Below are 27782 nucleotides of genomic sequence, written 5' to 3'. Positions count from 1 at the left end.
AGGAGAAAGAGAAGGAATGTAGAATGCTAGACGAGAGGGATTTCTAAAATTGGGTAGTTGACAGTGTCAAACATGAAGGAGGACAGTGCTTTAATGACGCAGGAGATGGCGGATGATTAGAAAGAATTAGGGAGTGAGGGGACATAAAACGGTGAAGTGATTAAACATCTACTCCCTTTCCTTCTGAAACCGGACACAGGGGTCCAGGCTGCCTGTCGCTACTTGAGTCAGTTAAGCAGAGATGAGGTTGAATCATACATGCGCGTTTATTCCAATAATGCTGGCAATACGGGAGAGCAGCAGGATTTGTCCGCATAAAATCTGCTCCATGGGCCCCTCACACGCCAGTTCCTTATGCTGGGTAGAAGGACAAAGATTATACGGGGAAGTGAGCAAAAGGAACAAGCCATGGGTATAACGGTTTACAGGTCACAGGAGATGTGGGCTGGGAGGGAGGCGAAAGGGCAGGCGCCTCCGGGACCCCTTTGTTCTGGGAACAAGGTTGTTAATCTTTCCACAGCGATAGGCAGTTCAGGAGAATGGATCACACCTCGAATGTCCCCGGGAGCGCACAACTCCCAGCCAGGTTAGAAAGTGCTTTTTCTAATTAGAACAATCACAGTCACCAGATTAATGATTAATATTTCTTATAACCATAGCTAACCATCACGGTCCCCAGGGCAGGACCCACGTCTCTGCCCCCAACACCTGGAGCTTCTGTGGGGGAGGAAGAACATGTCCTTGACCCTCAAGGTTCTTCTGGATGCTCTAATAACCAAACAGATCCGTACGGGAACCCTGCTCACCTGAGAGAGTCAGGGACCCACCAACTCCCCGGGGGAGGCTCAGAGATAGAAGGGACCTGGAGCATACCTGACATTCTGAGCCAGAAGTTATGAGATTCAAAGGGTAAAGCCAGCAGATGCTTAGTAAATAGAAGTACGTCCTGCCCTACAGAGAGATCAAAACACGTTATCTCCAGTAATTGCTTCTTACGGGCCAGGCCCCGCTTCAAGCTCTTCCAGGCAAAGGAGGCGCGGAGGTTCCCCCGAGCCTGCGACTCAGGGCGCCGCAGCTCAGTCCGCCTGCGCCGCTGAGACACACCGGGCGACTCGCTCGGAGCCCCTCAGCCGGGAGGGAGGAGAAAAGGAGGACTGTGCCTGCAAACAACAGCGAGGCGCAGGAAAGGTCTGATTTGGCCCTGCCCTACCCCTCACTTACAGGATCTCATGCAAAGCCCTTAACCTGCCCAGCTATTAACCTTGTTGTTGTATAAACAGCAGCTGATCCCCCAGTTTCACAAGACTCAAGCTCCCCAGGCTGCGGGCTCCCAGGGCAGCATGACATCAGGCCTCCGGGCAGCATGACGTCATGCTTCGGAGCACCTGGCGAATGCCTGTGGGGTGAAGGTGAGGTGGGCGCGCCCTCCGCGCCCCGAGCTCCACGCTCAGGGTCCCGCCCCCCTGAGCGCGGCCAGCACGCTTCGCAACCTGAGGTGGGAGCTACGATCACCCCCGTTTTGCAGAGGAGGCGACAGAATAAATGAGGCAGGTAAGGGACCCAAAGCCCACAACCGGTGGGTCTTGGGAGACCGGATGATTTTTTTTCAACTCAAAGCTTTAGAGACAAAAGCATGTTCCACGATGGGGAGCGAACGGAGCCAGAGCCAAGAGCTCATCCTAAAGCATAAAACTCCCGGGCAAAGAAGAAAAGAGAATTGTTCCCGCCCGGACCCCAAGCCGGAGCTGCCCTGCGCTGCGCCGCGCCCAGCCTGACTTCCGCCCAACCTCCGCGGGTGGCAGGGAGTCCTCTCCTGGTCTCGCGATGCCCCGGGCTGAAGCGAGAGCTGGATGACTGAGAACTACTAGGCAGTGCGCGTGATGATGACGTAAGCGGAACGGCTGGGGACCAGAGGCGGGACGAGAGCCCGGAGGAGCTCGGGATTGCGGAAGTTTTGTAAGGAGGGTCTGGCCGCTGTTGGGGCTCTGCGTTGTTTTGGAACAAGTTCCAGAAGGAAGGCCGCTGCTGGGGGTCGGAGAGTCGCCAGCCTGCGCGCACTGGGGGCTACACCGGGCGCGACTCGACGTCGCCGCTGTTGGTCCTGTGCCCTCTCTCCTCCCCAGGGAACCGCCTCGGATCTCCGCCATGGCGTCCACCTCGCCCAACCTCCAGGTATCACTGTTCTCCCTCCCTCTGGACGGGAGGCGCGGGGCGGGGGGCGGGAGGAGGGAGGCGGCGGCCGCGCCCCCAGTGCGGGGTGGAGGAGGGCGGCGCCCAGCCGCCGGTGGGCGAGTCCGGTGCTTTCCGCCCGCTTCCGGGGTCTCCCAGCCCATGGCTTTCTGAGACCTTTGACTTAGGTTGAGGCTTTAATTTTTTTCCTTCAGACTAGCCGAATTTGAATCGAACCGGGCAGAGCCGTGAACAGACGCTTCAGTGTCAGAGAGTGGAAAGCACATAATGTTTTTGCAGAGCACGGCTCTGGACCAGTTGAAAACAGGGTGGTCTTAGTTCTCAAGCTGGTACGGCAGAGCCCTTCTCTTCCAGCTGCCAAGTGAACAGAAACGTGAGAACAGCCTTGGACTCTGAAGAATCCGTGGATTCATTGATCATATGCAGTTGTGTGCACTTTCCCATGACTCCCAGAATGTAGTATATAAGATCAGGGGATGCTTTTTAATTACTTTGTGGCTCCACTCCCCCACTCCCACCGCAGTGAGCACGGTATTTTGTACATAAATCACGGAATACTAAAATTTTAGACTTAATCGTTAGACTTCTGTGGAGTGGACATTGAGAAATTTCTGAAAGTGTCTCCCATCCTCAGAATGGATCTGGGGCTTCAGTGGGGTTTGGAATGTGGCTTCGCCTGGAGGAAGCCCCGTCTGCCGGGTCAGTTTGGGACAAAAGAGTAGAGTGAAATACTTATATTGAATCCTTGCCTTGGTCTTGCAGTAGTTGTTTGAATGGGCATTTATTGAGCGCCTGGTACAGGCACCAAGGATAATGGAGAAACTACTTAACTCGGGATCATTGATCCTGAAGAAGGACCTCTGAAAGTGGACCCATTTAAATGGAGACCGAAATTTCACAAAAAAGGAGTGGAGGGGGAAGAGGTTTGCTTGGGACCTTGATCTTGAAAATGGACTGAAAAGATTATGGACCGAAAATGTATCTTTCACAAGATATTAAAATTACAACAATGACTTCTTAGAATAAAGAATAAGTCACATGTAGATTTGTGTATCTTTTCCAACAAGATTGTATTAAACTGAAATACAACAATCTTCACTTAAGGATAGTCTTTTGTAGTCCCATTCACAGAGGATCTCCTAGTAAATGTACTTGTGGAAAAAATATTGGTCATTTGATGAAAGTATTGTTCCTGTGAGTATCAAAGGCCATTTCTTTTGAAATGCTCATCTCGCCATCATCCTTTGTGGTTTCCCAGTTAAGCAGTTTCATTCCACCAGGTCTTTATTTGTCAGACCTTGCATGTGACTCCGGCATTCTACATGCCTTTAATCAATTTATTGATGTCCTTTTGGAAGATTTGAGGTTTCACTTTATAACCAGTTTGCATTATATTTGAGTTGGATTGTTGGATGTTCTTGAGTCAGCTACAGATTGACCCACATTATAGGCTTACTGTTAAACAGGGAGAGATATTGAGTTATTTTATTAGTGGTGGTTTTACAGATGCGCTTTCTCATTCATACTTTTCAACCTTCTAACCTAGAACATGTAAATAAAAAATACTCAAATAACTTTCCCACCAAACAAGGCAAATATCTCCATAGCCATGTACTTATAATCTAATGGAGGAATGCAGATAATTAAAAATAAAAAATTATAAAGTAATTGAATGCTATAATAGAATTGGAGGTTAGTGTGGCAGGGCCGAAAAGAAGGGTGTCTTACACTTCCAGGGCAAATGAGTAACAGTCCACAGAGGAGATCATTGTGAGCTTAGATCAAGTGAAAGGTATTGACACTAATTGTCTACTTGGTGGTTGATTTGATCTCATTAATCCTCAAAACAGCTCTTCAAGGGGAATATTATTCCAGTTTTACAGTGTAAGAAGCAAAAGCATATAGTAAGGTTAAATTTTCCCAAAGACATATGGTTAATTAATGTTGAAGATAGTTTTGAATCCAGGCCTGTCTGCTTACAGGTTTGTGCTTTTTTCACTACAGGATTATGCATCCTTAGACAAGAAAGTGGAACTCATTCCAGGCAGAGAAAAACAACACATCCTTAGTCTATAAGTGTAATAAACTTTGGAGAGGTTTGGGAGAAATTGGAAGTAATGCAGTATGCAAAGAGCTCAAAGTTTACTCAGGCCTGAATATTTTTTGGAGTGTAAACTATGCCATACATTTTTCTAAGTCTTGGGGTATCATAAAATAACTATATCATTCTTGACTTTAAAGGGCTTATATTTTGATATGAAAACAAACATGTAAAGTGATTAATAGGATATTGTGTGGTCATTGGAAATCTCTCTAGGAGGCAGTGGAAATCTGGAGGAAGCACAGGACTAGGTCACCTGAGGGTGCTTGGAAGGGCTTTGCAGCAGGAGGACCATGACTGTGCTGGGTCATGTGGGAGACAGGCAGACAGTGGGATCAGGTATTCCAGGTGAAGAATACACCAAGGCATGAAGTCTGGGTTGTCTCAGTTGTCCCCGTAGCTTGGTATGACTGAACTGAGTGCAAGGTGGGAGGATGGGCCTAGGTAGGACATGTCACATAGATGACTGATCCTCATCCACGTCTAGATGGGGAGTCATAGACAGTAATATGCTCAGGTTTTTGTTTTAGAATGAAACTGTCATGTACAGGGGACAACTTGACTGGTAGCAAGCCTCAAGCAGGGAGCCAGTAAGGCAGGGTTTTGTGTGATGGGAGATGGTGCCACCCAAAGTAGTGTAGTCCCAGTTAAAATAAAGAAGAAAGGATTGGTCAGATACAGTTGAGGACAAAGAATAGTCAGGCTTGGATCTGCATTCAGAAAGGGAGGGAGGAGTCTGAGATTTCTTCTAGATTCCTGGATTGGATGTCTGCGTGGGTAGGAATTGGTTCTGGGATTACAAGACAAGGGGCATATTTGGAGCCTGAACTCCTTAAGTTTGAAATGCATGTGGGGACAGTCAGGAGGAAATGTCCATTGAGCAGTTGGATGTGTACTTGCAGAACTAGAGAGAGAGAGCTGGTCTGGAAATAAGGATTTGGGAGTTACTAGCATGCAGATGGTAGCAGAGGTTGTGGGCATCTTACAGAGTTTATAGAATGAGGAAAAGCAAGGACCAGGATAGAAATCCTGGGGAATATCAGCTTCTAAGGAGAGAGGAAGGGGATCCTGAAAAAGAATCATTATATAGTCAAGTAAAACCAAGAGCAAATGGTGCTGTGAGAGTCAGAGGAGGAAGCCATGTCCAGAGGTCTGTTACTAGGGTTAAATGCTGCTAAGAGTGAGATTGGCAGTTGAGAGATTTGGCAGTCGGGGAGCAGGAAGCATTGATGTGGGAGGAATTGAGAAATGGACATGAATCTCAGGTTCTCTTTGGACTTTGCTGTGGAGATGAAAAGATAGAAGATGGTAGCTAGAGAGAAACCTAGAACTGGGGAGAGCTGGTGTGTTTTAGTCTGTGTTTGCAGACATGAGTCTAAGGTTGGATTTACATACATTTTTATGCTGAAGAAGGCAAAAGGGAACGGTTCAGTTGGGGTGAACAGTAGAGTGGCATATAATTGGGCGGAATAAATGTCATAGAAGGAAGGTGGGGATGGGCTCAAGAGCACAGGGAAAAGAATTAGCCTTGACACACAGGGGCTGGGACATCTTTCCTCTTGAGATAGGTGATTCTAGAATTTGCCCAGTTTCCCAGGGTTTTCTAGTGTGGACGCATCATGGTCTCTTAATCTGAAAATAGTACTCCCAGATGTTCCCAAGCCTGTACTTCAGTATTGATGACTGGATCCTGACTCATCCTGGGGTAATGTATCCATTCAGTCTCATGCCAGCCTCTGTGCTAGACTCCGGATTATGAGAGTGAAATCAGTAGTCATAACTCCCATCCTCATGGAGTTTATATTCTAGTGGGAGAGGACAGGCAGAAACAAAACAAAACCCACATGTACAGGAACAAGCCACTGGAATGATTTTAAACAGAAATGAGATGTATTTTAAAACGGAATAAATTTGGAAGTCACCAGCATACAGATAATCAGCTTAAATGATCAAAAACAGATTACATAGGGAGTAATCAGAAAGAAAGGAACCCGGCCGGGCATGGCTCAGTGGTTGAGCATCGACCTAGGATCCAGGAGATCAGGGTTTGATTCCCAGTCAGGGCACATGCCCGGGTTGTGGGCTCGATCCCCAGCAGGGGGTGGGTGTGCAGGAGACAGCCGATCAATGACTCTCAGTGATGTTTCTCTCTCCCTCTCCTTTCCTCTCTCTGAAATTAATGAAGACATTTAAAAAAAAAAAGAAAGAAAGAAATGAGCCCCCTGCCCAAACTCTGAGGAACCCTAATATTTCAGCATCATGTGCCAGAAGAAGAGTCAAAGGAGACTGAGCAGGAGCTTCAGAGTGGTGGAGAAAGACTGGGAGGGTGGTGCTCCAGAGTTCAGCAGAGGGCCGTGTTCAGGAAGGGAGTGATATCGCAGAATATTGTCAGGAGATCACGATGAAGATGGAACCAGCCTTTGGATCTATCATCATTAGAGAGCCCTATTTATTTACTTATTTAAGGTACAGTGGTACCGCAGTTTTCGAATGTCTCCGTTGACGAACATTTCGGTTTACAAAGGCTGTAAACCTGGAAGTAAATGCTTCAGTTTTCAACACACCGCAGAAGTCGAACATGCCACACAGGGTCCACTGAGGGCAAGATCCTGAAGCCTAGCTGTCTGCTGTTGATCCCTCGGTTTTCAAACGTTTCAGAACTCGAACGGTCTTCTGGAACGGATTACATTTGAAAACCGAGGTACCACTGTATGTCTTTATTGATTCCAAAGAGAGGGAGAGAGATAGAAACATCAATGATGAGAGAATCGTTGATCAGCTACCTACTGGGGATCCAACCTGCAACCTGGGCACTTGCCCTGACGGAATCGAACCGGGACCCCCACCCCACCATCCCTGTATCAGTATTCATTCCTTTTCGGTACTGAGTAATACTCCATGGTATGGATGTACCACAGTTTGTTTACCATGCAATCATTGATGGATCTGGTACATCCATGTACAAGTTTCTGTGTGAACTTAAGTCTTCATTTCTCTGAAATTACTGCCCATAAGTGCATTGCTGGTTCATATGGGAGTTGCATGTTCAGATTTGTAGAAAACAAACCAACCAGTTTCCTAGAGTGGCTGTATTGTTTTATATCCTACCTGTAGTATATGAGTGGTCAATTTCTCTCTATCCTCACCACCTGTCCTCACCACCAGTCTCTCTGTTTCTTCACCACCATTTGGTATTATCACTATTTTTTATTTTAGCTATTCTGATAGATGTGTAGTGACATCTCATTGTGGTTTTAATTTGCATTTCCCTAATGGTTAATGATGTTGAACACCTTTTTATGTGCTTATATCTACACATCCTCTTTGGTGAATTGTCTATTCATATCTTTAGCCCATTTTCTACTTGAATTCTTTTTTTAACTGTTGAGTTTTTAGAGTTTTTTATATATTATGAATACTGGTCTTTTGTTGGGTATGTGGTTTGCAAATATTTCTCCCAGTCTGTAGCTTGTTTTGTGATTCTTTTAACAGGATCCTTTATAGACCAAAGGTTTTTAAGTTTATGAAAAAATTTATTCTTTTATATATTGTGCTTTTGGTGTCAAGTCTAAGAACTAAGATTTTATAATTTTACATTTTTTACTTAAGTCCATAATACATTTTGAGTTAATTTTTGTATGAAGTATGGGGTTTAGGTTGAAGTTCTAGCTCTCTTCCCCCACCTCTCTTTGCGTGTCTGTCTGTCTGTCTCTCTCTAGTGTGCACTTATGGATATTCAGTTGCTCTCACACTATTTCTTAAAAAGCCTGTTGTTCTGCCATTTGCTTGCTTTTGCATTGTTATCACTCAGTTGGATGTATTTGTATAGATTTAGTTCTGGGAGTTTTTTCCTAAATACTTCAAAAGTCTGTGTACGTTATGGACATTTTTAGAAGATGTGGATGTAGAAAATGAAAAAATTAAGTCTTATCAAAGATAAGTTCTGTTAAATTTCCTTCCCATCTTTTTTCCTGTGCTGTTTTTTTTTCTGTTTCAAATAGTTGCATTTGTGCTACATGTAAAAATTGTATCTTTCCAAAATCTTTCATTATAAATATATTCCACATTATTACAAATGTTCCTTAATATTATTGAATGATTCTATAATTTTCCGTCGTGTGGCATCTTTGTGCTGTTTAAAATTTTATTTACCGAGGTTTGTTGTTTTTTTTTAAAAGACCTTTCTGGTTACTGTCTTTGCTCAGTTACCCTTTTAGTGAATTACTAGGTTAAAGACGGGTACTTTTTTGACTCTTGATGCTTCATTGGCCTGTTGCTTCTGAAGGGGTTTTACCCGTTTACATTTGACTGTTACATGTTTTAGATAAAGAAGTATTTGATTTTGAGAATTTCCCTAAGTGCTTTTTAATTTGAATTTTAGATTCTTTCTTTATTATTCTGTACTAGCTCTAAGCTTGACTTTTGTTGAGTGCAAATTATATGAGAATCTGAGTGATTGGTACTAGATAAACTTGTATACAGATAGCATTTACCCATATAACATTTAATTTGCATTTTATAAATAGCTACAATTTATAATAAAATGTTATTGTGATTTAGAAAAGAAGATAGATTGTTTCAAGGTTGTTTTTATTTTTTAAACTTTCCGTATGATTATTTACTTCAAACTTATGCTTTGATTTCGATGGTATGATTTTGTTGGTATGATTTTGCTTCTTTTCAAACAGAAAGCGATAGATCTTGCTAGCAAAGCAGCCCAAGAAGACAAAGCTGGAAACTATGAGGAAGCCTTTCAACTCTACCAACATGCTGTGCAGTATTTTCTCCACGTAGTTAAATGTAAGGCCACAGTTTGCTTTTTTATTTAAGAACACTAAAAGAAAAATGTATTCTATTTATGAAAATTGTAATATAATGTCGGAAAATTTTAAACCATCAATTTGCAAATATATATATATATATATCCCACTAGCTTTCTAGTATGCATCTAGACAGGTTTTAGGTACTCAGCTAACAAAAATGCACAGCTATTATAGTTATACTTTGCATACTCGAACATATGAAAATGTCATACAGTCAATGGAAGTAAGTTTTTATTTTAATGTACCAAGATTATGTAATCTGAACCTTCTCATTGTCCAAGCATCTCTTTGAAAATACTCTGTTTTAAAAACAGGTTGGGAAACATATTTTTTTTCCATGTATTTTCCAAATATTGGATGCTCACCATGTGCCAGGCACTGTTCTAGGCACTGGGACCCAGCAGTGAGGGAAAAATGGGTAAAAACTCTTGCTTTCATGTATCTTAAACCTAATGCTGAACATAGGTGAAATAAGATGTTAGAAAATCTATCTTCCTGGTAAACTTCAAGTTACTTTTAAATAAAAATTTTAGCAGTTGGATAATTTAGCATTTTCCTTTGAGCTTCCCATTTAACCTGAGATTTTTCTGTCAAATTAAAGTGAAACTAAGAATGAGTTGTAACATATAAGATGTAGGGCTAATCCCGTGCACTGTGTATAAATTGCGTATATTGTTGAAGTCTACTTTCCAGGTAACTTTCACAGAGGCCTGCCTGTGTGTGGTATAATTACTACATTGATGGTACACATAATATGTGGGATTTCTGTCACTGTTCATACTCTTGACATAAAGCGTATGTAGACATTAATGGAAATGGTTAACCTTGCTTTATATCTTTTTGTCTTATAATTGGTTTTATGTGAGATAAGCAGCTTTCAGCTATCTGCACAAAATGTAAGGGAAGTGTATGAAACCCGCAGAATGTTAAATGATTTCTTGCTATCCAACATTAACTTAAATTATCTTAGTGCCTTGCTCAGATGTCTTTCTGACTCAAACCCACTTTTGGTCTCTGACCTTGCTGAGAAGATTGATAATCCTTGGTTACAATGAACTAGAGATGATCTTCCTCCCCTAAAATAGATTTTGCTTGTTCAAAAGTATATTTAAGAGCTTAAACATGTCCGGATAGAACACTAATGGAGAAATCTCTCTCATTTTCCTTTAATAGATGAAGCACAGGGTGATAAGGCCAAGCAGAGTATCAGGGCAAAGTGTACAGAATATCTTGATAGAGCAGAAAAGCTAAAGGAATACCTGAAAAAGAAAGAGAAAAAACCACAGAAGCCAGTGAAAGAGGGGCAGCCGAGTCCAGCCGATGAGAAGGGGTATGTATTTTAGAGCATTAGATTTTATTGTATCTAATTAAAAGATAAACTTAAATTTTATTTGTGAAATAAATTTCTTTCATTTAAACTAGGTGTTGGCCAACAGTGACTCATGGGACAAACCTGCAGCCTGTTTTTGTAAATAAAGTTTTATTGAAACAGAGCCTCACCCATTCATTTATCCATTGTCTATGGCTGCTTTTGTGCTGTACCAATAAGATTGAATAGTTGCAACAGAGATTGACCCACAAAACCTAAAATATTCACTGTCTGGCCCTTTACGGAAGAAGTTTCCCAATTCCTACTTTACCAAGCTTAGGGTATGATATATCTCAAATGACCCTCCATGACCACTTGGTAGTAGTAGGAGAAAACATTTGTAGGAATGGTACTCAGTTCTTTACTGTCTGGCCATTATGTAACATTGAAGTTTAAAGTTATGATAGGAATGATCTGTGAATTAAATCTTTGATTAGTAGTATTGACTCTTAGTCTGTACTAACCACATGGACAAAATAAAAAATGACTCCAATAATGTGAATAATTTTTTGGATACTTATGTAAAGTTTTTTTATGTTAATTTGCTTTAGATTTGCTTTTATTTTGTCATTGTAAAGAAATCAACACAGCATAATTTATAAACATCTAAACCCAATTTTGGAATGTCTTCCCAGATGGGAGATGTATCATTTACAGATGTAAAGTTTATTATTCAGTATGTTGGTGCCAAACTCTGTGCTGAGCAGTGGGAACATATTCTACACAGATCCTCTGACCATTTTGTTAATTGGTGCCAGAAGTGGTTCCAGATGACAACACGCTCTAAGAAAATGAGATTCTGGGATGGGGTTATCTGGCTTATTGGGTTTGAAGACAGGAAGTTCTGATTAGCTTTAGAGGATGTGATATTCATACTTCATGGAGTGCAGTGGCACAAGCTACTTAGCCAGTCCCTTGTGGTCACCAGGAATGGAGCACCTGGAAGACAGTGCTGTGAGGGCTTGGTGGCTACTACCATAGGCCAGTTTGAAGGACATGAGCAATATAAAAGTAGAGTTAACCAGCAGCTTCAAACTACACGAGAGAGTTTGAAGAAAATTTTAAGCTCAAGGTTTTATATTCTTTGTTCATGGTCAGGGAACCAGGGATTTTTTGTGATACTGAAGGATATTTTACATTGTACAGCTATAGCATTGACACAGACCCCAACTGATCTTGTGGGTTATTGAATTCCAGCAGAGATTCAACTTCACCAGCTTTCTTATATAAAAGTGGGACATTTATTGGAAGACTGGGACTCCAAACTTGAAGTGAATCTGTTGAGAAGAATTCGGTTGACTCCGAGAACCTGGACCCCCGACTCTCCCTGAAACTCCCTTCCCAGCAAACAAGCCCTTTCCTCCCTGAGAGTTGAGGCATTTCAGGTCTTGCTTGAAGACACTGTAATGCTCTCAGATGGTTACCTAGCAAGGGGATGCCAGCTCTGAATTGAACAGCAGGACCCACTTTGACTAATTTAAGCAAAAGGGACTTATGATAGTGGATTACCTTACAGAATTTGGGGGCCTGGGAATGAAGCGTGGATTCCATATCACTAGGAGAAATACCCAGCTCTACCAGGGTTGTTTTGGCAGGGACCCATTGCTGTCAGTTCTCCTGCCATGCACTTCTGATGCCAGGGAGTGGGGTTTCAGTCCTCCACCACAGCTTCCTCAGAGCCAGTGCTTTTGCCTGCAGGTGTAAACCTTGCATGCAAACCCCACTTCTGTTGCTTGCTTCCTTCTTGGAGAAACTAGTTTCATGTGAAGCCCTAGCTGCAAGGGAGCCTAGGAAAGGCAGTGTTTATCAGTGTGGCATTTATTGTACAAGAAAGCATGGTAGAGGGAGGTTGGCTTGAGTGTCAAGTGAATCACTTTGCAGTCCTATGATAACCAAAGCAATCCCATTTTGGGATAACACTGTTAGGCTTTTTATCTGTTTTTATATTTTATATTTTAAAAATGATATATTGCTCTATTTTTTGCTTTATCACCTTTTCACTCAACATGTAGCATGAACATCTTTCCAACAAACTTTGTACAATATTCGTTTTGTCAAAATTGCAGTGCATTGCTGATTTCTGTAATTGAACATGCATTAGTCTGTTTTCCCTGTTGTGAGCAGTGTGGCATGATTATCCTTGTAGTTAAATCCTTGAACTCATTTTAAATTATTTCCTCAATAAATTCTTAGTTATGAAATGTCTGGTTGGTGTGCTTGTTCCTTAGGCTCAGTTTATTTTCATGAGAAGCTTCATTTATCCCTTGGAACCCCCAGACTAAGGGTTATAGACCTTTGTACTTTAAATAATGAATATTGGGTCTTTTCCTCCTGGTTATGGCTTCCTGCTCTAATATGTAGTTTGCCTGGTTCTGGTGTTTTTATTGTTGTTTACAGCTCTTCTGTAATTCATCATAAATCTTTTGTGGGATAAGGTGTGGGGCATGCATTTATGAATTAGCCACATACGTAAGTGTGTCATGGGAATTTGGAGCTAGTTACTGACTTCATTCTGGTCTTTTTGCCCCTTCTCTGTTCATGATTCCATATTGATGGATAATATGCCTGCTTAATAGTTTATTTAATATATTCTTAAAAGTAATAAAATAAGCATAACTTCTCATGTGAATTTCTTATTTTGCCACTTACAAATATTTCAAGTTAATCTTTTCTTCATTCTTGCCTTATTTTGATACAATGAGTCATCATTTGAATATGTTAAATTCTTTTTATTAGGAATGACAGTGATGGGGAAGGAGAATCTGATGATCCTGAAGCAAAGAAACTACAGAATCAACTTCAAGGTTGCTTTAGATTTCATTTTTAAATTTACTCTCTTATTTAAAAAAACTCATAGTGTATTGTCTTATTTTAATTGCTTCCTCCCACCCCGTATTTAAATGAGGTTCAAGAACTGGCTTTGGTTCCCAGTAGTCACTTGCTGGTCTTCATAGGATTTTCTCTTTAGGGTCTCTAATGGGTTTTTTTCCATGCAGTAAAAATATTGTTTGGTTTTTTTAGCTGCCTTAAAAAGCCTGTCAGTTAACTTACTCTCTTTCATTTTGTCTTGCTTTCCCCCTAGTAGAGAAGGTAGCATTTAGACTAATAGCACACTACCAAATCGGAGGGTATTCAAATTTTCTGTCAGAGGAGCAGAATGAATTAGGACTTACACTTGGCTTATTGCTGTTGCTTATTTATTGATGATTTATTTCCTGTTTCCTACCTATTCTCCCTCATCTGCTTTTTTATTTGATTTCAGCACTGCCTTATATTTATCTCTTTCCACGTTCGTTTTTGCCTTCCATGCAGAAGAAAACTCTTTCGTTTTCCTCAGCTGTAGTCTAGTAGCAGGATGGAGGGAGCATAGATTTTGGATTCTACCCCAGGTCAGCGGCTTAAATCTTGGGCAAGTTCCCTAACACCTCAATCTGAGACCCCAGTTCTAAAATTGAAATTAATATTTTCCTTTCAGGGCTAGTAAAAGATTTCTGACAATGAAAAAACTGCCTGGTATTATATTTAACAAATTCTAGGAACTCAATAATTGGTAGCTCTATATGTAGTAATCTATTTAATTGCTGGTTTCTTTAGTTACTGAGATTGGATTGTTTTTTTAATGTTAGCTGATGATTTTTCAAGTTGAAATTTATGTATTTGTTCATTTGAATCTTGCCAAATAGAATGCATAACTGGGACAGATTTCCATTATATAGGCTCAGGTGGGTTCGTGAATGGTGGATAGTCTCTTCATTTTGGTAATATTATAACTGTCTCACCAACTCCACTGGGATGTATAAGGATAGTGTCTTAAAAAGACTACAGTTAATGAGGATATTTTTATATACTTAGAACTTCAATGGTAGATGTAGTCCAAGGACAGAACTGAGTTCCCACTGCCACACCACTGCCTGTGGCAGTGGGGACACACACTTCGTGCTTAGTAAGTTTGGTTGGGCGCAACCCAGTGATCGTCCCGAGTGGCCTTATTTCAGTTGTAAGGCAGAAAGCTTTTTTCGCTCTGTCTTTTTTGGGTTTGGTTTGTTTCCCCTCTCTCCAGCCCTGCCCACCCACTCCAGGTAAAAATCAGATTGTATCTTTAATTTTGAAAAGATACAACTCAGTTTTTAATTGGGAATTTTTCTTTAAAAATCAGTCAAAATAAGGACCAGAGATATATAAAAAATAGAAATGTGTAAGACATTGAAATGAAGATATTTATTTAGAATTTCAGGATGAAGCAGAATCTGAAATGTGAGTCCTAGTCTTTCATATCTGAGAGCCCTTTTTTCTCATCTTTTAATTGAATGGTTTGCTGATCGAGTTGTAGAATATAATGTATAATAAAATATTGTGTAATATATATTTTTTCCTCTTTTTTCCTGAAACCTTTAAATCTTCTGTTTTAGGTTATGACATTAAGTGTAATATTTGATTGATAAAATTAAGAGTTTATGGTTTGAGTTTTTGTTAGCTAAATTTGATATTCATTGACTTTTTGAGGTTAAACAACAAATTAGCATAATAAGTTGGATAGTCAAAGGGTAAAATTATATAACAGGAAACAGTCAGATTATTTGGCCTTTATTTTCCAGTAATCCATCCCTCCGTTTAATTTTACAAACCATTAAGCAATGTCTAATGATTAATATTACTTTTATTATTTTTTAATCACTAAACATTCCAAAATTACCTTTGAACTTTAAGAGAAACAGTGTTAGTTAAATGTGAAGATTAATGTGTATTTAGAAAATTCATAGCAAAAACCTTTAGTTGACCAAATGGTGCTTATATATAAAGTAAATTTACTTTTGTTTAACTCAAATCCTATCTGATGAGGTACATTATTTCCCCATGTAGGGTTACTAATCTGAGTGGAACATAGAGATGAAAAAGTGAATTGGTTTTCTTAATTCATACTCAGTCTGAACTTTAGAATGCAAGACGTGTTTATGGTTTTATTTCATTTTAATCTATAGCTAAAGATTTTCATAATTCAGGGAAGTTTCAGAGGATAGCTACTCTTAGAATAATGGATGATATTTCCTAATGAGAAGAAATACCCAGAAACTTAATTTCATAGGTAAGCAGTAGATTGTGTAAGTGGTAGTGTTTTATTATACATTACACGTCACTTAGGAACAAGCTGCTTAGTGGTTTGTAGATGAGCAACTTCTATATGCTGGAAAATTGGAAAAGCTTTGATGAAAGATAAACTAAAAAGTTTTGCCAATAGCTATATTGAAAGAAATCTTTTGTGGACTCTTACTGTGACAATTGCTGTGGCTTTTGAATATATGGTGTTCAGAAACTAAGTTTTTAAATAACTTTGTTAATATAGAAAGATTGTAAATAGGTCTGTTTAGAAGCCAAACAGAAAATTTTGCAAATCTTAGGAAAGTATTGCAAATCTACAAGAGGACATTTTTCTCTCTCTCTCTTTCATCATCCCCTCCTCACCTTCCTTTATCTCCCTCCCCTCCCACCCCTTCTGTCTGTCTGTCCATCTATCTCTCTATCTTAAGTTAAATTTGTTAGGTGTATTTTCTTTCTGTGGTTAGAGGAGAGTATTAGATCACCATTTTTTGTTGTTTGGTTAAGAGGAGAAATAGTAGATTTCAACCCCCATTGAACAAGCTCTTTTGAAACTCCAGAATTAGTGCTGTAATGTAACATTTGGTGCTTTTCCAAGCACTCTAATATTTATTATGTCATCTGACCCTTACACTAACCTGTCTTAGTAGTTTGGGTAGATGATAGTATTTTCATTTCACAGTGGGGAAGCAGTCATAGGAAAGTGACTTTACCCTGGGTTATCTAGCCATCCACCCCAGGTTCCTGACTCCTACTACTTCCTGCTCGCAGCTACTTCCTCGTCACACTCTTTCAAGAAAGTTGTTAATACATAAAATTTTTCCGGTCTATTTTATAATATATTTCTTTAACATTATTATTTCATGTTGTCTTCTAAATATGATGAAATAGTCCTCAATTTAAAGATGACATAATGTTTTGTAGGTGCCATTATTATGGAGCGACCTGATGTGAAATGGAGCGATGTTGCTGGTCTTGAAGGAGCCAAAGAAGCACTTAAAGAGGCTGTGATATTGCCTATTAAATTTCCTCATCTTTTTACGGGTGAGATGACTTTTCAGTAATTTTTTTTTGATGATTTTTCAAAACCGCATTGAATTCTTGTCACCACATCATGAGTTATTACCTTAAATAAATTCTAAGGCAGTGATATGCCTTTATATATAGATACTTATTCCATATACATATGCATCTTTAATACACATACTGCAAAACAATCTGAATGTCAGCCAGTAGGGCAATCATCAGTATGCAGTGGAATGCTGTGCACTCATCAAGTAGAGTGAACATCTACATCCAGAAGTTTAGATCTACATTATAGTTAACATGGAAGAACATCCACTCATATTATAAAGATCAAAAAGCAAGTAATAAAATTTGTATAGTATGATTCCGTGTTTGTTAAATAAACGCATGCTGAGAAGTAGGTGTAGACGGATAGACATAAATAAGATGGGTGGTTTTTACTTTTTCTTTTGACTTACATCTGAATTTTTTTTTTTTTGTAGTAGACATGTACTAGTTTTTATTTGAGTGTTTCCATTTCTTAAAAAGAGGAGTAGGGATTATTTACTATTTTCAGATGCAGTGCTTATCCCCTAGTGGCGGAGGGACGGCTCGTGGCACTGTGAGGAGAGTGCTGTTAACCCACCAACTGGGTGGTTGAAGTTACAGCTCCAGCACTCGGTGGTTTGTCTGTGCCACACCATGCCTTCTTGTCCTTTTTGTCACTGCTAACCTGTGTTTGTGACTTGGCTATACCCACAGTCTTACAGTGACACAGAGGTGTGGTTTTTTTCCTTCTAAAAACAAGCTGGTTTATATAGAGAGCAAATCTGTGGTGTTGACCTCAAACGGAACAGGCCTGGACAGTGGTGATGTGTAGTGCAGTGATAGAGAGCAAGGATCATGTGGGCCCCGTCGGCAGCCTGGCTTCAAGATACGACTTACAACCTAACTTCAGGAATATGAAATTAGCAGTATAAAAGTTGACATCATAATCCTACAAAGGTACAGGTACAGTTGAGTTGACTTCATTTTATATTACTTACACCAGTGTTTCTCAAGCATGAGTCATTTATTTATCACCGTCATGAATTTTTTTCGTATGTGTGTGCCATTATAGAAAAAATATTTTTCTTTAAACCATTAACTTTTAGAGCAAAGCTTTATTAAAGCACAGCATAAATATACAGAGACATGCAGAAGCCCGTAAGTGTTCAGCTTCATAAATTATCACAGAGTAACTATGCCTGTGTAATCATCAACCAAATCAAAAAGTGCTACCTGTAACCCGGAAGCCCCCCTGCCTCTTTCCTGCCCAGCAGTAATCACTCTCAACTCCAACACCATGGAGTGTTTTGCCCATATTTGAACTTTTTTTTTTTTTAAATATGTCTTTATTGACTTCAGAGAAAGGAAGGGAGAGGAGGAGAGAGAGTTAGAAACATCAATGATGAGAGTAATTGTTCTGCCGCCTCCTGCACGCCCCACACTGGGGATCAAGCCCACAACCCGGGCATGTGCCCTGACCGGGAATCGAACCTTGATCTCCTGGATCCTAGGTCGATACTCACCGCTGAGCCACACTGGCCGGACTGTATTTGAACTTTTAAATCATCTCACTTATTTTACTTAGTACTGTTATTTTAGAAGACTGTTTTGTGTTTACTACAAATGGAATAATTAGTGTTTGTCTAATACACATTAAAAAGGTAATCATTTAAATAAGTATTTCTATATCACCTGAAAGCACTTTAAATGCCACAAATGGTATATGTACCACAGTTAAGGAACACTGACTTATAATTGCAGATATTTAAAATAGGAAAATAGAATTCAAGTAAAGTTGAGGCCTTTGAAACAATAAATATAACAATATTTAGTTTTGCCATTAGTTATCTGCATATCATTCTTATGCAGACACTATGTACCCATCCACAATCTGCATTTAGCAGTTTTTCAATGTATAGTTGATACTTTATTGACAGGTGTAACAGCCTGATTTCTTTTAGGCAGTATCATAATTTCTCTTTAGGGACATTGAGATACAAGGAGTTGTTCACATGTTGTATTTTGGGAAAACTATTTAAGGTAGAATCCCCTTGTCATTACCCAACTATTTGAATGAGAGTATGCTACCTGTAATAATAACCCACACTTCCTTGTAGAATCAAGAATTGAGCAGAACTTCACAAGGGTCAACCAAACTGTTAGTTTCATTTCCCCAAAGGTCACAAATGTTTAAAAGAAAGTTTTTCCAGCTGCTTTTACCTTGTGGATATAGTTTCTCTCACAATACATTTTTTTTAAATTTTTATTTATTGATTTTAGAGAGGAAGGGAGAGGAGAGTGAGCTAGCAAAACATTGATTTGTTGTCCACTTGTTTATGCATTCATTGGTTGATTCTTGTATGCGCCCTGACTAGGGATTGAACCTGAGACCTTGGTGTGTAGGGACAATGCTCTAACCAATTGAGCTACTTGGCAGAGGCTCTCTGACAATATTCTGATATCAAGCAGCATACGCAGTGTATGGTCAAAAGTGCCTTTTAATTGAACTCTTTTTCTGCACTAGTCTGTGAGCCGGTGGGGGGCAGAGATCCTTTTGTATTCTTAGTTCTCTGTCTGCACATGCGGTTTCTGTACAAAGTGGTTGAATGAATGAGCGAGCAAGCAAATTAATTTCCTGTTTGAAGGATTATATTCATGTAAGCTCACTTTTGACAGTGGTCTCTAAAAAGAGCAAATAAAATACATTTAAGACTTGACTTTGATTTGTTAAAAAATATTTTCTTCTACTGATAGCTTTAGAGTGAAAACCTCTTCACAGTATTCTTCAGGATGGAGGATGTCTCTGGTAATTTAAATCAACAGTCTTGAAATCCTCATGTTATTTTTCTTATGCAAATTTCAGGCAAGAGAACACCTTGGCGGGGAATCCTCTTATTTGGGCCACCTGGAACAGGAAAGTCCTATTTAGCCAAAGCTGTAGCCACAGAAGCAAACAACTCAACATTCTTTTCAATACATTCCTCCCACCTTGTTTCCAAATGGCTAGGTGAAAGTGAAAAGTAAGTAATAAATTGATTTCTTTTTTTTTTTCTTTTTTTAGTTTTTCTTTGCCTGGTAGTCACTATATCACTCTATAAAGCAATGGATTTCTTTCATCATTATTGGACATTCAGAGAAGTGACATAATACAGGTTTCATTTCTCTGTCATGTCAGTCCCTAGTTTGGAATTTATTTCGTAGGGGAAAGATAACACGTATGTATAGTTTAGTAAATTGTAAAGTGAATTATCTAGTTGTAGCATTCTTATTTTGTGGACCAAAACATGATTAGGCCTATGAATGAATCTATAGAGTTCCTGTAATACTGTTGTTTACTGTAATACTGTATTGTTTTGTTTTCATCTTTTCATTAAGCCGTATGTTGTGTACTATATTTTAGAAACTGAAAGCTTCTATTTGTTTTTAGGCTAGTTAAGAACTTATTCCAACTTGCCAGAGAGAATAAACCTTCCATTATCTTCATCGATGAGATCGATTCTCTCTGTGGCTCAAGGAGTGAAAATGAAAGCGAGGCCGCACGTAGAATTAAGACGGAGTTCCTAGTTCAAATGCAAGGTGGTGTCCCTGATTTCCAAAATAGCTCCTGTTGTATAACCATTATTATAACAGTAATGTAAAAAATTTAAGCAGAATTTGTTCATTCTAACAGACTGTTCCATATGCTGTGTTTCATTCTGATTGTCTTTCACCCAGTTGTAATCGTCTTATAGGACTTGCTGGTATAAACGTTAAAGAGACCCACGTATTCACTTGTACAAGGAACAGTATCAGTAAAAGGAATGCGTAGACTTGAAATGAAATCTCTCAACTATTTTGAAAAGAATATTAACGGTATTTGTCTACAGTCCAGGAGATTTGACTCTTGGGATATTTGCATCATCTTTTTGTAATTTGGTATTTGATTCAGTACAGTTTTTTTCAGAGAGAGACTCTCAAGATGAGGTACTTTGGTGTTAAAGCATCACGTTGTTGATAGGGCATAGAGATGAGGTTTAATGAACACTAAAATAACAAATTATTTAAAATACTGCCTATTTGATGCAGGTGTTGGTGTGGACAATGAGGGGATTTTGGTTCTGGGAGCTACAAATATACCCTGGGTTCTGGATTCTGCCATTAGGCGAAGGTATGATGCCGCAGTAAATATCTTTTTTCTAACTACAGATGTGCCAAGTGAGTAAGAGTCCCATTCTTTCCAGTGAGGAGTCATTCTGATGAGTTTTCAGAATCTTTTTAATGTGCCCTAACCCTGCAGTCCCCTGCCTTGGGAGAAGAGAGGCGGGCATCTGTTTGTTTGTTTGCTATCTTGAAGATACGAGATTTTCACACACTGGAATCTTTCATGTTGCGAAAGATAACCCCTAACTCTTAGTTTTGATTAAGCTTAGTAGGCACTGATGCTTCAGAAATTTACAAATGTAGTTTGATATTTCAATGAAGAACCCTCGTTTAAAACTTTAGCAAATTGACACTCACACAAGTTGAAGAATGATAACCGAGATATATTTTCAGTTAAAAAATATGTCTGTAATTTTTAAATTGCAGATGAAACTTGAGCTACAGGAAAGGCATCCACTTTAATGATTTTTACTGCTTCACAGTTCCCTATTTCATTCATTTAATTTTACACGTAAAAATTACCACTTCAGTTTTTGCCACTTTTATCCCATGCACTTGATGGTTTACCAGTATGCTAGATTACCATGTGGTACCAAGAAGATATGTTCTGGAGGACATGTCATGTCATGAATTCCAGACATGTAAACACTATGGCAAGAAAACCCAAAAGTCATGTGAGACTCACCCATTTCAACCAGTTCGCTGGCTATTCTGGTTTTATTGTTTTATGTCCTAGACATTTTACCTTCACTTTACCTAAATATATGTTTAATTCTGACACATATGGGCCCATTTAACTTACTCCGCTTAACTTTGTACAAATGAAAATATCTAAATATCTTGTTTCTTCTTGAAACTATCCTAATTTTCAGTTGAAATGAAATATATATAGTAATATTCTTGATGTAATTTGTTTTTCATTTTAAGATTTGAGAAACGAATTTATATTCCTCTGCCTGAGGCCCATGCGCGAGCTGCAATGTTTAAACTGCACTTGGGTACTACTCAGAACACTCTAACAGAAACAGACTTCAGAGAGCTCGGCAAGAAAACTGAGGGTTACTCAGGGGCAGACATAAGTGTCATTGTGCGGGATGCACTTATGCAGCCTGTGAGAAAAGTACAGTCGGCCACTCATTTTAAAAAGGTAAGGAGCTTTTATCCATCATCTCATGGTTTTTAAAACAAATTTCAAGACCATCATTGATTTGTCTCCAAAGAATTTTAGGAAAGTTTTAGTTTTATATAATAAATGAATTTACATAATAGACATACTTGCATTTCATTGAAAATAAGTTCTTGAAGAAGACTTGACTTTGGGTGCTGAACACACAGTATGGTACACAGATGATGTATTATAGAATTGTATACTTGAAACTTACGTAATCTTATTAACCAGTGTCACCCCAATAATAAAATACATACTGTAGCAAATAAAAAAGAGCAGAAGTTTTTCCATAGTTTGTTATTACGTAGCCATTATTAATAGTCCTAAAGTATTTTAAAATTTTCTATGCAGTGATTTTCAAAGTACTTATTATTTTGATGTAAGTGTAGAAACTTAAATGTATAGTTAGCTCTGTGTAAGTAGAATATTCTAGAGCAGAGTCTGGTGTATTTGTACCTCATTAACAAAGTGAAAATAATAGCCAGTATTGTTTAAATATCGACAGGCTGGCACCGTGTTCTTTTACTGTTTCATTGGATCTTCACTCAAACTACAAGAGGTGCATACAGCCACCTTGATAGTTAATCTGAGGCATAGATGTTAACATGGTTAAACTGGGACTTGGAGGGTAACACAGTTTGCCAAGGTACAACTAGAGGGGCAAGAGGTGTGATTTTTTTATCCCCCCCAGGAAAGGAACACTTCTGAATCTGAAGTCTCAATCACTCTGCTCTCCTGCCCCTCCCGGGCACTGTTTTGTGTGCATGAGCAAGTTCAGCATAGATGGTTGAGTTAGAGTTGGGTAAAAAGCCTGTGGTCTTGGGGTATCCAATTTAAGGAACAGTATAGGTAATTTGGACCTCCTGCTGCGGACAGCAGTATCCAGTGTTACTCATGAACAGAGATGTGAAAATCCTGAAAACTGTTAGCACACTTAACCCAGCAATATATGACAAGACTAATATATCATGATTAAGATGCATATGTGTGTCTTATATACCACAATAAAATAAATTATTTTAATGATGACCTTGAATTAAAACCTGAATTTGAAGCCTAACTCCACAATCTGTTATATCTTCCTGAGCAAATTACTACATTCTCTATTTAAGGTTCACTTTCATCATCTCTAAAATAGGGATGGTAACACTACTTCAAAGCGCTGTTGGGAGAGTGAAATGAAGTAATATTAAAACGCCTGTCATGGTACTTAATAGCCCAGTAACTGTTACTCCTCTCTCCTTCTTCTGCCGTTTCATTGCTGGGAGAAGTATAGTAGACTTAGGATCAAGTTCTGCCACAACCATTGTATTTTCTCTTAAATTCCTTTGCCATTTCCTTTCCTACCCAGAGCTTTTCATTCAGCTCTCTATAATGCATACTACCAGGGACAGCCTCGGCGACCCTGAGGCCAGGCCCTCGTTGGGAATAAGGGTGAAGCTGCCCAGTCACTTTTAACATTAGGCCTTTGTATCACCAACTACAGCACAACTCTCTCTCGCTCCATCCTTTCTCCCATCTCTCAGTCACCAAGAACAAGTTTGCCTGTTTATCAAATATCAAAAGTACTAATCTGGGCCCAGAGGTAAGTCACAAAGCACAACAGTTAAAAAACACAAAAATCCCTGCAGCTGAAATTTTTGTGAGGAAAGACAGACAATAATAAATACAGAATACGTATTTCTATTTTTGGTCTCAAGGATTATTACCACTCAGTAAGTGTTAGAGAAATATTAGCCATAGATAGCTGTTTTTTTTTGTTTGGGGTTTTTTTCTGTTTTTGTTTTTTAAATCTTAACTCATTTCTCCCTGTAGTCATTGTAGGAAATTTCAAAATATAGAAAAGCATCAAGAAAAAAATTACAATCAAGCAAAATCTATCCCATCACCCAGAAATAATCACTTTTTGTTGTATATTTTTCTATTTATTTTCAGAAGTAAACATTTTAATGAAACATAAAATAGTAGCATATTTCCAATTTCCTGGCAATCGCTTAAATCTTAATATTTAATTTGTTCAGATAACTATTCTCTATTACTCTTTATTTCAGGTTCGAGGACCTTCACGAGCTGATCCTAACAACATAGTGGATGATCTGTTAACGCCCTGTTCTCCCGGGGACCCTGGTGCCGTTGAGATGACATGGGTGGATGTCCCTGGGGACAAACTTTTGGAGCCAATTGTTTCCATGGTTTGACATTTTGTTTTATTTTAAGAACAATTTTAAAACATACTTTGTAATTTATCAAAGATAAAAATTTTCAGTTATGTAAAATTAGCTAGAAAATGTTAGCATGACCAGGCATGCTTATTTAATACTATCTACTCAGTTAAAAAGGTGTAAAAATTAATTGAACTTAAAAGATAAAAAGTAATCATCTTTAAAATGTTTTCTTAGGCTTTGAGGAAAATTTAATTTTAAGTGAACTATTTTTCAAAAACACAGGTTTCTGACTTTATAGGTCTTATAGTTGGGATATTATTACCAAACTGCTCATATATATTGCATAAATTAGTCAAGACTTACTAAAAAATAGGATTGGTGAAAAAATTTTTCCCCTGAATCTCATATTTGGTAAAACATTCAGAAACTCTAATGCATCTATCATAATATTAATAATGGTATTTTCTGTTTTACTTCTCAAGGCTTTATAGAAAGTTTTAAATAATGCAATGCTGAAAAAAATTCTGAAATAATTTTTATAAAAAATTACATTTCTAGTATTTATATTAAAGGAATTAAAATAATTCATTAGGCTTTATTTTGTAAGGCATACATTTTTTAGAGAACTTACTGTCATTGAAAAGGTATATTTGTCATGTTCATGCTTTCTTATTGATAAACACTCTTTTTAAAATTTTCTGCTTCTGTTACAGATATTCAAAAAGCTTTATGTCAGAATGAACAGTAACTTCCAGGGGAGAAACTTTTACATGATACGTAGACATAGATATAAAGACCTCTGTGAACATATATATGTATATAAATATATGAGTGTGTACACACACACACACAGATATATTTGTGTTAATCATAATACTTCTCTGAGAAGTTATTCAGAAACCCATTTTTTGTTTCAATCCTTGATTTATTAGTCTTGGTTCTTTTGACCACTTTCAGACTATTTTACAGGAGAGACAAAGCCATAGCCTAGAACTTAACGAAACCCTAATATTAGCCTATTTTCTTACCATTTTTATCTTAACTAATAGTACTCTGTTTCATATAAGTGAGTAACTATTTTTTTGAGTTGCACTGGGAAAACCCCTCTCTTGTTTAAGCAAAAAACCAGTAAGGTCAGAAGAGAGATTGGGGGCATATTTTGGAGGGTTCTGATCCTCAGGCTAAGAGAACTGACTCTTTCTGCTGGGTAATGAGGAGCTATTGAAGGTTGTGACCAGGACAAGGCGAGCAGTTGGAAGTTTCTGTGCAGAGGAGTAACGTGGTCAGGGCTGTCCTTTAGAAGACTAAGAGTTTATTGTCAGTAGCTTATGATAAACTCCAAATATTCAGATCTCACCTTAGTTGAAAGTCAGTAATGGTGACGATAATGCAGTGGTTAAAGCTATTACTAACACTCCTCCCTCCTTTCCCTGACAGGCGGATATGTTACGGTCACTATCTAGCACAAAACCCACAGTCAATGAACATGACTTGCTGAAATTAAAGAAGTTTTCTGAAGATTTTGGCCAAGAAGGCTAAACCAAAGACGAGGAAGACGTTTACCATGAGTGTTCTTTCTGACAGGCATTTTTGCCTTTCTTGGACAGCATTCAGATTATTTCCAGTAAAACACTTTTATCACAGGGAAACATAGATCTCACTTCAGCGTTCCTCTATGTTTTACATGTATTTTTGTTCTATTACCAATTAAATGCTCTTATTAACAAAAATTATGAAATAATGGGCTCTGAGGAAATGAGTGATACATGAATGGCAAAACAGAAGTTACCCAGTAAAAAAAATGGTTAAAATTGATTGAAATACAAATATTTTAAATTCTTATGAATAGTGGTCTTTGTAAAGAACATTTATCTTTTTTTTACTGTAATGAAATAGGGCTTATTTCATATTTTGTAAAAATTCTTAAGCAGCATTTTCATCAATGTAAATTTATTTACTGTGTTAAAAATTTTTAATGATAGAACCTTTACTCTCAGGGATGGGTAATAAAACAGCAAAGTTCACTGTGATTGGGCTTGGAAGATTTTGAATTATGTTCTGGCCAAGGTTCGTGGATTTTTTTTTTTGGTAGGTTGACGTTTTTCTTCATGTAGATTTAAATAATTTCTTTAAAAGCTGCAAGCTTTTGTATTAACTAAATAACACCTTTCACTGTGCAATGTCAAGAAAAAGACTTCCTAAATTAGGTACTGTCTTTATCTTGAAGGAGAAAATTATTTCAAATGTGGCTTTTTGTAGCAAGATTAACCTAAACCAGCAGTAAATAAATAATGTCCTTTTAAAATAATTCTGCCATAAAATACTGTAATGGGAACCTGTGCTAAAAGGAATGGCTTCCCTTTGGATTATGGGAAGTGTCTTGTGTGTGATGTTGGTGTGTCTGTGTACATACATACATATATATATAATTTTTTTAATATAGGGTAGCAAGGGTCTTTTACCGTTTTAAGTTCAGGGAACTGTGTCCTGGCCCCACATGTTGTCAGTATGATGTTTTGTGAAGCTTTAGAAATAAACTGATGTCTCATTCAATAATAAAATTCAGACATGACACTATGTTATTTTAATATTTTCAAGTAAAAAATCGGGGGGGGATACACTTTTGCACCAACACTAAGTTGTGCCTTGTACATTTGCACTGGCTATACATGCAAAGGATTATTAAGTTAGCTACAATGAGGTAGATGCCTTTATTACTATAAAGCTCTACCTTGCAAATGCTATGGAATGACTTGCATTTTAAAGTATATTTGCACATTTACATATGCTATATGGTTGCCTTAGGGTTCTTTGTACAGATTGTTTTTTTCATATTAAATGGAAATCGTAGGCCTAAAACATGCTGTTCTTATGTGAAGTAAATTGATATAACCTAGTATTGTGTATATTCTGTATATGCTTCTTTATTTTGGGGTCTTCTGTATAGGAAAAAATATTATCTACATTGATTAGATACAAAAAATAACTTAAAATTATTAAATCTGTTTGAGTTTCTGCTTTCCATTCTTTTGGGTCTACATCTAGGAGTGGAACCGCTGGATCCTGTGGTAATCTGGGTTGAACTTTGAGGATCTGCCGAATTGTTTTCAACTGTGACGGCACCATTTTACATCTGTACCAGCAAACATGAGGGTTCCGGTTTCCCCACATCCGCACCAACTCTTGCTGTTGCTCTTTTTTATTTCGTTTTGTTTGTTTTTTGTAATAGCCATCCTACTGAGTGTGGTACATATTTGTCATTTTTAAAATTAAGAAAAAAAATGTCGGAATCACAATTTACGTAGACCAAGAGTGCAGTGGTAGCCTGCTTGAGGGTAATAGCAGTGGGATGTAACCCCATTACAGACCTCTGCTGTTTGTTCCGTTGGTCATATCAAGACAATCCTTACAACAATTTTGGTTTTGTTTTTTTCTCCATCATGGATTTTGTATTTTTTGAAAGTACTGTTTGTCTTAATTACTGGATTTTTTGGCCTCTGCTTTGTGCCCTGAGTGCCTCAAGCCCTTCACCCTTGTCTCATCCCCCTGTGTTTATAGACAGCAGCACAGTTGCAGTAAAAGAAAGAAGGTCGAACTTACTTCACTAGGGCTCTTTTTTGCTAAACCTATCAAATTAGTAGCCACACGTATTTTACTCTCCAGCCTTTGAGCAAAGAGC

At 38.4% G+C, this 27782-nt stretch overlaps 1 protein-coding gene across 2 annotated transcripts; it reads left to right on the top strand.

Annotated features, from left to right (window-relative positions):
* Nucleotides 1–1965: 1965 nt before the first annotated feature.
* VPS4B (vacuolar protein sorting 4 homolog B) lies at nucleotides 1966–27108 on the top strand. Of its 2 annotated transcripts, none has more exons than XM_016223540.2 (11): nucleotides 1966–2172; nucleotides 8980–9091; nucleotides 10288–10444; nucleotides 13220–13287; nucleotides 16502–16621; nucleotides 19494–19650; nucleotides 20058–20206; nucleotides 20696–20777; nucleotides 21698–21917; nucleotides 23990–24130; nucleotides 25541–27108. In XM_016223540.2, the coding sequence occupies exons 1-11, from the start codon at nucleotides 2146–2148 to the stop codon at nucleotides 25640–25642; spliced, it is 1335 nt and encodes a 444-aa protein (XP_016079026.1). In that variant the 5' UTR covers nucleotides 1966–2145; the 3' UTR covers nucleotides 25643–27108. The 2 variants fall into 2 exon arrangements, with proteins under 2 accessions (XP_016079026.1, XP_016079025.1); XM_016223539.2 differs by lacking the exon at nucleotides 1966–2172 and adding an exon at nucleotides 5804–5996.
* The last annotated feature ends 674 nt before the right edge of the window (nucleotides 27109–27782 follow it).

The sequence above is a fragment of the Miniopterus natalensis genome, chromosome 7, assembly GCF_054644295.1.
Source record: "Miniopterus natalensis isolate mMinNat1 chromosome 7, mMinNat1.hap1, whole genome shotgun sequence".
Taxonomy (NCBI): Eukaryota; Metazoa; Chordata; class Mammalia; order Chiroptera; family Miniopteridae; genus Miniopterus; species Miniopterus natalensis.
Note: the sequence above shows the minus strand (reverse complement) of the source record. Positions and strands in the feature narration are given on the sequence as shown.

Bases quoted from the DNA above. Each gene is read 5' to 3' on its own strand.
- VPS4B (XM_016223539.2), top strand. From the start codon at position 5,943: ATGTTCCCAAGCCTGTACTTCAGTATTGATGACTGGATCCTGACTCAT. The intron at 20,778-21,697 runs GTATGATGCCGC...TTTCATTTTAAG, and splicing joins GATTCTGCCATTAGGCGAAG to ATTTGAGAAACGAATTTATA. The intron at 21,918-23,989 runs GTAAGGAGCTTT...TCTTTATTTCAG, and splicing joins CGGCCACTCATTTTAAAAAG to GTTCGAGGACCTTCACGAGC.